Source organism: Enoplosus armatus, chromosome 2, assembly GCF_043641665.1.
Source record: "Enoplosus armatus isolate fEnoArm2 chromosome 2, fEnoArm2.hap1, whole genome shotgun sequence".
Lineage (NCBI taxonomy): Eukaryota > Metazoa > Chordata > Actinopteri > Centrarchiformes > Enoplosidae > Enoplosus > Enoplosus armatus.
The window spans coordinates 1,581,705-1,592,847 of record NC_092181.1 but is presented as its reverse complement, the minus strand read 5'-3'; the positions used below and the strand labels follow the sequence as shown (position 1 = coordinate 1,592,847).

The 11,143-nt window shown below is 45.1% G+C and overlaps 1 protein-coding gene across 1 annotated transcript in view; it reads left to right on the top strand.

Moving 5' to 3' along the window:
• The first annotated feature begins 2,734 nt into the window (after positions 1 to 2,734).
• The window catches only part of adcy9 (adenylate cyclase 9), a 31,765-nt gene continuing 23,356 nt past the window's right edge, over positions 2,735 to 11,143 (top strand). Inside the window, exon 1 of the mRNA XM_070917723.1 lies at positions 2,735 to 4,628. Within this exon, the coding sequence (XP_070773824.1) occupies positions 2,735 to 4,628 (1,894 nt within the window). The remainder of the gene's footprint in view (positions 4,629 to 11,143) is intronic.

Here is an 11,143-nt window from a genome sequence, read left to right as displayed (position 1 = left end):
TAGCCGAGCTGCAGTCTGTCAAGGCGGGCAGACACAACCGGGAGACACCGGAGGCCGGAGTGTGCCTTCAAATTAAAGTGTGTTTCACTTCGGTACCAGTTTGTTAAATACACAGTTCACTTTTTTGGGGGGGTAAGGCTACCGTTAGTTTGCAAAAGAGTTGTTGCTATGTAACGTTATCGTCCTGGTAACGTGACTTAGCGTTATGTGACGTCACTTGGACCTTTAGCTGACGTTAGCCTTTTCAGAGCTATATTAAATACTTACCTGGGCGGACACACCTGCCCTCATTGTCGCCGCTGATGTAGATATTTTATTATTTCGAATGTATTTGTTTATTGATCCCCTGTTTGGCTTCACCTGTGGGGGGTTTAACTGACAGATCCTCATGAATGGTGCTTCTTTTACCTTTTTAAAGCTCTCCTCTATTCACACTGTGCAAGAATGTCTTTCCACGCATGAAAATATTTAACTATCTCATTTATCTCATTGGAAGGCAAGACCGGAAACCGTGTTTTTTTGTTTTTTTTAACTGTGGCTTGCTTGACAGGCTGGTCCCACCAACCCGTACCGCCACAACAGCTGGGGGAGGATTTCCGACCCAGCCACAGCGAAGATGGTGGCGGCTACAGGAGTGGAGATATCACGTTCGCCCGGATAAGACGGAAAACCAGCCGCAAAGCTCCCGCTGTAGGTCTGTTCTTATTTAGCCCCCAACTCCAGCAGAGAGCTATATCAGGGGGGGGGGAGGGAGGCAACGAGCGGCGGACGGAAGAGGACGCACCACAGCCAGAGCGCACAGTGTTGTGTTTGTTGGACACATGCATGCCAGCGAAAACTAGAGCTATCCAGACCGAAGGACCTGGTCGAGATAAGGAGATAGTCCCGGTTGTGGGGCGGTTTTTGATAATCCCACCGAGGAGCTTTCCGAGAGGTTTCCTTTGTTGCTCTGGGGATTGTCTACTTCTTAGCTCTGGGGGGAATGCGAGGGGAGGAAATCCAGCCTCAGCTCCAAATAACCAGAGACTCCTAACTGGGTCTCCTCTCCAAACGCAGGAAATACGGCCTGGGAAAAAAAAAAGTTTGGGAGCTTTTGGAAACGAGAGGGGGCCTATCGCTGACGTGCTGCACGCCTTTTACGACGTGATTTTTAAGTACGTTTATTTTTGTATTAAGCGCTGCTGCTGATCCGCAGAATAAGTTGGAGAAAAGCATTCATGTGTTGTGCTACACGCCGTTGGTGTTGTTATTGCAGGAGTTTTGATCATCACTATTTATAGAGCAGCCTGTTCCGACCGAGGCTGTTCCTCATAGCTGTATATTTTGCCAACTGCGCGCAACAAGTTGCAGACACTCCCAGCTGAGGCAAACCTACACTAATTTGAGCCAGCGGATGGTATTTTCTGCGCTTCTCTTTTCGGATTACGCGTCTTTGAATAGCGCATACCCCTCCCCGACCCCCTCTTTGGAAGGCAGAGGGGGAATAAACGGTAGAGATCCGGAGAGGGAGTTCAGGAAAGGACGGGGCTGGATCCGTGGGAATAGGCCTGCCTGTCAGGCCTCTTATGATCTGGATCTTGGACTGGACAGGGCTCCAAAATAACTCAGTCTGGAATATTTTCAAGGGCCCGCTGGAATAAAGATGGGAGGACAATGTATGGGGATAAGAAATGCAAATCCTTAGCACACTGAGCCATGCATGAGAGGGGATGTAGTGGAAGGTAAAGCCGCCTTAATTACAGATCAGCCACTTTTTTAATTAACGGGATTAACAGTTACAGCCCACAGCAAGTGAAACGTTCACAGCATGTAAAGTAAACGGGAATGTTGTATTTTAAGTGAGGACTGATAGATTATCAGTTTTGTGGAACTCGTTTGAATGCTTTATGATGGCAGGATTGTTAACACATTTTTATTTTAGCACTACTTAGCTGTTCATAACGAGATTCTTTGGGTGTTTTTAACAGGGGACAGGAAGTGTAGATGGGCCATTTGTCACGCGTGTAGTGGAGATAAGAGGGACAGTGGAACTTTTGTAGCCACTTGCTGTGCACAACGCCAGCTGTTGACAGCCTGCATCTGTGTCTGCTCATACAATGAAGCCCTGGACCTGAACGCTGTTTTTCCACGCAAACAACGACAAATCTGTCCGTTTCTTCCTGACGCTGTCTGACTTTCTAATGTCAGCAGTATCGAGATATTGCGCACACCCAGAGGAGGTCATTTCCAGTCATGTAACGTCAGGATTGACTTGATGAAGGCATAAAAAAACCCCGTTGCATCACTATCCTTTCCGAGAAGGATGTTCAATTCAGGAGGCAGAAAGACTGATTTTACCGCAGCTGGAGAGACAGCCGGGCTCAAACCCAGATCCCCTTTGGAGAAGGATACATGTAATGTGAGTACTGACGCAAACCCGGGGTCGGATAATGAACTGCTCAAGAAACTGGAACGGCGCGTCTTGTGTGAGTGAGAGTGCAGACTGCTGTGTGCGTAGCAAAGACGTCTGTGCCGTGCTCACCATTCATGCAGTGTGATTATTTCAACAAACACCTTTGCTCTCTCTCCCTCTCTGTCTGTCACTCTCTCACCGCCTCCGCCTCCTCTCCGCGCCACATGTGCACACACGGCGCCCACGCACCGCGTCTAATTGCCTGAGCGCCACCAGAAGATATTATTAATATTTAAAACCTCTCCAGCACCCCCCCTTCGTTTCCTCGTCACACCAGTCAATATGGCCACTCTGCAACATCACCGGCAGCTTCTCATGCATGGCACGGAAGTGAGCTGCGACTCCAGCGGGGATGGCGCCGTGACCGTGCGGATTACCAACAGCGCGCCACACGTGCATCAACATGAGCCACTGAGGGCTGCCAACAGTGGAGCAGGAGGAGCTGGAGGCTACGGGGCTGTGAGTAAAATGAACCCCAACCTCCACAAATACAGTATCTCCTCCAGCTGCAGCTCAGCAGACTCCAGACCGGCTGCGACCTCTTCTTCGAGGGTGCATAGGAAGGCGCCGCCGCTGTTTGAACGCTCTGCTGCCCAATGCTGGGACCCCAAGTTTGACTCCCCCATCCTAGAAGAGGCATGCCAAGAGAGGTGCTTTCCTCAGACACAGCGGCGCTTCCGTTATGTTCTGTTCTACCTTGCAGTGGCAGCTGTACTCTGGGGAGTATACTTTGGGGTTAATAGTGACCGCTGCGACTCCATGACCTTCCTAGCCCCCACTGCCTCCTTTTTAGTCCTTCTGGTGCTCCTTTTTTTGTTCACCTTTACCCAGCCCTACACATGGCTGTACAACCAAACCTCCTTGCTCCTGATCGCGGTCACCTTCGCCATCACCTTAGCTCCTCAGATACAGACTGCTGGCTACTCTGAGCTGGAGTGGGCTGGCGGTGGGAATGCCTCATATCCCTCACCAGACAAAGTAGCATCACCTCCAACCCCTTGCATCTCCCCTGTGGGCACCTTTTCTCTTTGCATGGAGGTTTTGTTGTTGTTATACAGCGTCCTCCATGTTCGTCTGTATGCCTCGGTGATGCTGGGGCTCCTGTATTCTATATTATTTGAGGCATTAGAATGGCTGCCATTGCTTCAAAGGAGTTATGACACTACTGGATGGGGGACAGGGTTAGTGGGTTCAAGTTCTGATTGGGAAGGAGACACCCTCCGCTGGCTGGGCCCGGCCAAAGCTCTGCTCCACTTGTGTGCCCATGTCATTGGCATCCACCTGTTCATCATGTCTGAGGTGCGGTCCCGCAGCACCTTCCTCAAAGTGGGCCAGGCTATCATGCATGGCAAAGACTTAGAGGTGGAGAAGGCCTTGAAGGAGCGTATGATCCACTCGGTCATGCCACGGCGAGTTGCAGATGAGCTGATGAAGCAAGGTGATGATGAGGGTGGTGGTGAGAACTCTGGCAAGCGTTATTCCTCTGGTGCCTGCTCTGCCTCAGCTGTCTCAGTGGGTGGAGGAGGAAGTGGTGGAGCTTCACAAGCCCAAAGTGCCACAAACCCCAAGAGTCACCCTCACAACTATCACAAACGCAAGAAGACCTCCATCCCCCGTGGGCAGATCATCTTCCGGCCTTTCAATATGAAACGCATGGAGCCTGTCAGCATCCTCTTTGCGGACATCGTGGGTTTCACCAGAATGTCTGCCAATAAGTCTGCGCCAGCCTTGGTGGGCCTTCTCAATGATCTGTTTGGACGTTTCGACCGGCTCTGTGAACTAACCTGTTGTGAGAAGATCAGCACCCTGGGAGATTGCTACTACTGTGTAGCTGGCTGCCCCGAGCCTAGACCGGACCACGCCTACTGCTGTGTAGAGATGGGCTTGGGCATGATCCAGGCCATCGAGCAGTTCTGCCAGGAGACGTGTGAGACCGTCAGCATGCGTGTTGGCGTCCATACGGGCACCGTGCTGTGTGGGATCCTGGGAATGAAACGCTTCAAGTTTGATGTGTGGTCAAATGATGTCAATCTGGCTAACTTGATGGAGCAGCTCGGTGTGGCGGGCAAGGTCCACCTGTCGGAAGCTACTGCCCAGTTCTTGGATGACCATTACCAGAGGGAGGATGGGCGGGTGGCGGAGAGAGCCGGGCAGAGTGTGGTGGAGAAACTGAAGGGTAAGTGGCTGTTCACCTCTGACCTCCTAATGAGTTCTCTACGTAAACTGAAAGTCAGTGTGCAGAAGGGAAATGTTTAGTTATAGAAATCACAGGGAGAGAACCACTGGTCTTGTGGAAACACAGGTTCTACTGATTAATGGTCATTACTTTAAAAGATACGTTTGCAATTAAATACCTAGAAGTATATGTTAAAAGCTTGTGATGAAATGCAGAACAATGCAGCAAAGCTAAAAATGTATGACAACAAGAAGAGGAGGACATTACATTTGAAAATAGTCATACACGTATACGTTAAAGGTTGAGCACCTATATTGTCTGAACATGTTCACCTTAGGGTTGGGGCACTTGGTCATCAGGGTTGAGGGGGGTCACTGCATGCCTAGACAGCACTAAAATATGTTATCTGACCAGTTAGTCCGGTTGAAACAGACTACCAACACAAGCAGGAGATCAGGCTACAAGATTAAGAGATTAGAGCACCAGGAAGAGAGACATATTTTGATTCATTCATCAATTGGATATCATTAATTCAGTAGCAGTTATTTAATACCAAATGCCACTGTCTAACCTATAGAATTGTATTCAGAAATCACTAAACCAATTAAAGTCATTTAAAATTTGTGAAATATAGAGAATTGAGTACATATATTTAATGCCATTGTGTTGCTCGAGGACATGTATCACCCTCTCTGTAATGACCTTGCTTGTCTTATGCTATCAGTGGTTTTGTGGCTATTTGTATAAATGATAAATGTGTTATTTTGGGGAAGCACTCTACAGATTTATTTTGGAGCTCCATATTTGAGGCTTGTGCCATTGAGATTAGAACCTTTAATCTCCAAATACAACAAATGGATTTGAAATCCTTTGCTCCAGACAAACGTTGACAACTTGCATAGTAACATTATTAATGGATACTTGCGGCACAGGGATGACAGGATCCATTTGGGATATACAGCTTAGGTATGTGACTGTGGCTCTCACATTAGGCTGATATGTTTGATCATTTTGATGAAATCAAACAAGGTCAGTTTTGCTACACAGATTAGGCTTTCTCTTGGATTAAATACAGTTTTGAACCATACAAAAATCAGTTTAGTTCAGTTCAAAGTGTCGAACCTCCATGGGCTGTTTTCCTCTGTTAGAGCTAAAAATCAGTGCAAGGTTTGGTTCATATCTCTGACTGTGTCTGTGGCTTGTTGTTGTGGTCGGCCAGAATATTGGACCTGGAGATTGCAGTTGATAAGAGGATGGCTGATTGAGGCAGGTACTGGATTACATTGAATTAAACAGGCGTCATATTGTGCCCACCACTTGACGGACGGGAATAGTGGTGGGAAGGTGCAGAGACTAGACCGACACCGGACAGAGGGTAAAAGATACGGAAAGAGATTTGACTTGGCTGTCTGCAACTTGTCCAACATCCACTGCTCATATTGAGTCCTCTCTCTCTCACACACACACACACACACACACACACACACACACACACACACTGTCTGTCTCAATACCCTGTGGAAAGCAGCATCAATGGAACTAATCTCTCCAGCAGGGAATTCCTCTTGCGCCATCTAATCTTAGGTCTCTTGCAAACAGAGACAGCCTGTTCTATTGTCAGGCCTTATGTCAGAGTGTATTCACACTTGGCTCTAAATGGTGCCATCACCGTTCTCTCTCTATTTCCAGACTGGCGAACAGTGACAGAGTGAGATATTGACATGCAGCTTTTGTTGAGGGAGAGAAAAGGGGAGAATGGCATCTAGTTCCCTGTTGAAACAGAGACCCACAGTTCCCTGCTCAGAGAAGGAGATGACCTTAACAGTTTGCCTCTTTAGCAGTGAGAACGAGGCTTTGACACTGTGTTTTTGTAGAGAAATGGATATAATGATTTCCTTTTGAGAGAAATCTACATACATCTTCCATGTTGAGAGAAATAAATGGTCAGAATCACATACCGAGTGACGTAACTAGTGCTTTGTGTAGGAGAGATGGAGAGAAATTTGTCGAAGCGAGTTAGGGTCTTTGTAAGAGTTCATGATGTTAGTTTGCTCATCTTAAATTTGCAGTTTGCCTGAGATGTCACAACAACAGAATACCTTGAGTTTTATAAGACATCTTTCCCTCGAAAAGACAAAACCCATTCCAAAACTCCAGAGTTGGATTTGCCAGTTTTGAGGATGTTAGCTCCACTCATCCTTATCAGCCACTGTCACTTCCAACCTATCTATCGTTTCCTTTTACAAAATTACAAAAGAAGAATTACAACATTTTATTGACTTATACTGTCAAATGCAAATCAAACTATCCCCCCTCTCTATTGCTTTCCATTCTCTTCCACTCCACACAAACAACAGTTAATACCCAGGCAGTTATTTGGTTTGAGAAGAGGATAAACAGTAGTTAATAATCCCCAGCACATTTACAAACAGACAGAGATGTAGGTGTTATAAATCGTGGCGTTTCTTTCTCTTGCCTGACACCTTCACTATCTTTCTGCATTTCAGCTTCTTTTATGCTGAAGTATCATCATGAGTGATAAACTGGATAATTTGGTGCATTTCTTGAAATCCCCTCCTCCCTCTGTTAGCTCTTCTGTCTTACTGCCATTTGCTTCCCCCTCTTTCTGTCTCCTATCCTTTCATGTTCCACATCTTTCCCTCTGCTTTTCCTCATCCTCGTTGTGTTATCACATTCATTGCCTCAGTCTCTCACCTGTCATCCAGGCCTGTACATGTGGTCTGTTGTGTAACACTGCTTTAGTGCTGTCTGTCTGTCTTAAGTCAAGGCTTTGCTATAGATCCCCCAGCAGGCCGAATGATAGCGTGCTTTCAACCATTCTCTTTCTGTTAGTTCCTAAATACCCTTCACCCCGCTCTCTTTTAAACAACAACAGCCAAGCAAACCAAGCTTTGTTCGACCATGAATGCAGCCAGATGGTAAAATACTGTAGTTTGTCAGCAGGAGAAATGCACCATAATTAAGTTAGGCTTGGGCGATAAAACAACAGCGATGTGTACCAGCGATAGACATCAAGAACAATAAGAAAATTGTTCGGTTGAGTAATCGATAGTTTCACTTAAATGCATTAAATACAATCCGCCATGAAAGCACATAACCAATTTTATGGTCATAAAATGTTCAGCTATATCTCCTAGCCCCAATCTAAGTGATCCATGTTGTGGATTGTGAGGTGTGGTGCAGCTGCAGACAGTGTCCCATCACAATGCAGTACTTTGTCAAGACCATGTTAACTGCCAATTCTCACACATCTGCTTTATGTATTTCATGGAAGATGCAGGGATGAGTCATACCTCTGTTGACAAATTCATTAACTATTCAGGTATGCAGGAATTTAAATACTAGGCAAAATAAGCAATATTTCCACGCTTCACAGTACTTTGAAGGAAGATAAGAAGTTTAGGCTAGTTCAATACTTTTAGAAAACTAGTAAGTACATCGTAGTAGTATATTATATCCACTTTCATAGTGTGAAGTTCTTTCATAAGATTACAAGATTATGATGCAATTGCTCTAAAATGTAAAATGGTAAGATAAAAACCACACTGGGACACACAGGTGGCTGACTGCTGGTCTGACCGTGGCAGTTTAAGCTAGGCTAATTCTTTCAAATGAAGTCACTACCGCAGTTTTAAAGTCCCAAATCTACAGACACATTTGCTAAGTTGGCAAAACTGTGTTGGTTTAGACTATGCCCCATTGGGTCACTAGATTTGTCTCTTTTAAAAAGTGGTCTTAAAATTCATTACGTTGCTTGAACCCTGAATCTTACTCTTCTCGTGTCTCTTCTGTCCTTTCCTATCTAGTCCTGCAATGCCTCTTTCTGTTTCTAGCACACATGCACACTAGTATTTGGCTGCAGGTGGTGAAGACTGCAGTTTTCTGCCCAGGGTTTTTGTCTAGCTGGTCTTTATATCCTGCCTGTATCTGCTGCGTTAATGCCTTTTTAGGCTCCCCTTGTTGAGTGTTGTAGCTTGGGGAAATGAGGTTGTGGAGTTTTCAGGCATGTTTGTGTGTGTGTGTGTGTGTGTGCGTGTGTGTGTGTGTGTGCGTGTGTGCATTAGACAGTCTAGAGTTTACAGTGCAGTATAGCAGCATGTTATATATCTGCAGACTCAAGGTTTGGACCTTGAACTGTTCCAGTGGTATCATAGGGTGGCACTGGCACCTTGTCAGATTCAATCTGTGTGAGTCTGGAGGTATGTTTGTGTGTGTGTGTGCATATTTGTGTGCTTGCAAAAAAGGTGCTTGCATGCATGCGTCTTTTTCTTTTGGTCCATCCGTGCAGATATACACCCATGTGTACAAACTAATATATCCATCCTTCCAGTGCAGTGTGTTGCCGTCCATGCCCTCAGGCTGGTTAGTCTGTGCTAAATCAAACGTGTCACCTAAATATGCAGCGACAAATGGCAGATCCTTAACCATAACCAGGGCAGCCGCAGTGGGCCACGGGCTCTGTGTTTGACTTTCACTGCTCTCTGGTAAAGGTAACATTTTAACTGTCTCATAGCGAGGTATCTCACTTCCATCCGCCTCCATCGACATTCTGTTGCTCTTTAGCTGGCTGAATAATTTTGTTGTGAAAAATGAGTTTCTTTCCATTGCAAGTGACCGTGTGCTTTGCCACGGTCTTGTCAATAGTTCTCTTGATTGGCAATTCCATCTCTGCAGATTGAGGCTGGTGAAAATCTCCTCTTTCCTCTTGTTTTCTCCTGTGAAGTCATGGAAATTCCACATCTAGATCCCCATGGTGCACTATCAGTAGTTCATTGACCAAAGGCCGATCTAAGTGCCAAATTTCATGGAATACATTGATGAGTCTGTGTGAAATTCTGCTGAGACTGGGACATTCATACTAATAGGTGAAGACAAACAATAAGCTGTCTGATGGTGAAGTCTTCTTGGCTCATTGATGTCATGTAATGTTTAGTTTTTATTCAGGCTGTCTAGGGAAGATGTGCTGTGTAGTTTTTCACCAGCACTGCCCCACTTATATACTTATATATTGTTCATAGCAGGCCAGACAAATCCATGTGTAGCACCTTACAACTACAAGGCAATTCAAAGTGTTTTGCATCAAACATGAAGGCATTAAGACAAAATATAAAAGAAATATAAAGGCAATATAAAACATTTTGACATGTCACAGGAAAAGCACAGGTGTAAATAATAAAATTGATGATGGTTGAGTTCCATTTTCAGAAGAAAATTCTTAATTGACATCTTAATTGACAACAACCATTTATGTAATTTTCGGGCAAATACAAACCAAATATTGGTACATTAAAATTTGACAGGCTCTTTACCTCTGAAAAGCTCTTTTGATACAGTATTTCATATTTACATGTTTATTTTCATGTTTTCAGTACAGTGCACCTGAAGAAGAAAAGCTGCTGCATTATAGTTGCCTCTCCTCCTCAGATCTTCACCTTTTGATGAGAGCTGCAGCGCTGCATTCGCCTGTGTGTGTGTGTGTGTGTGTGTGTGTGTGTGTGTGTGTGTGTGTGTTTTATAATAAAGATAAGGCGTCCAGGACATAAAACAAAATGACTGATCAAAGTCTTTGTGTCTGAGATACAAAGATGCAATTGTGTATACACAGAGATTTATCACAGAGAGAGTAGAAACTAATTCAGGCCTTTTAATGTTGTCTTTGTACAGTAAACGCCCTGTGTGTGCATGTTTCTCTTCATTTATTTTTCTATCTTTTTTCTCTTTCTTTCTTTCCCACCTTCAGGATGTCCTCTGTTTCTCTGTATGCATACAGCACATCTCTCCTCCCCCCGTGTCTTGTGTTATATGTGTGTGTTTGTGCGAGAGCGATGCTCTGTATAAAGTTAAGAGGAGACAGTTGCCCTGAGGCCTGTGACCCAACATGGTGTTGTTTCGCCCCCGCTACTCATACCTCATTGGGTTTCGGCAACGCTGTCACTACAAGGTTCGAAGGTCAACTGTAATCGTTTGACTAGGTGGTCTTGAAAGTGTCTAAGTGTCTCTGTATCTGACTGTTGTTGTGTTTGATAACAGAATGAAAAGAAAAGTGCTGTCCAGTAACAGCTGAGCCAGGCTTGAATACACTGGTGAGGGTCACAGAAAAGAAAGACAAAAAGGGACTTTTGATGTAGGATCATACATTGTGATTGAAACGGTGGTAATCAGCTGTTTCCTTTGTTTTAGAAACATTTTTTTGCTACATGTCTTTACCCTAGGTGTGACAGAGAGGACCAGGGTTCATGTTTTATCACTCCCTAATCCGGTCCAGCCTGGGCTTCATGTGACTTGGTGGTGGTAACATACCGGTAAAATGCAGTTTTGAAATTCGTCCAGCTTGTCAAATTCCTCTTCACCAATATTCATGACAGCAGCAGTGTTTTGCGACGCATGGGCCACTCGTTAAACCAATATGAATCAATTTAATTGAATTCCTCACTTTACTGCAGAACTCTTTTCTTTGTCTGTTGTTGCTGCTTGCGCTAACTACAAAGTTGTTT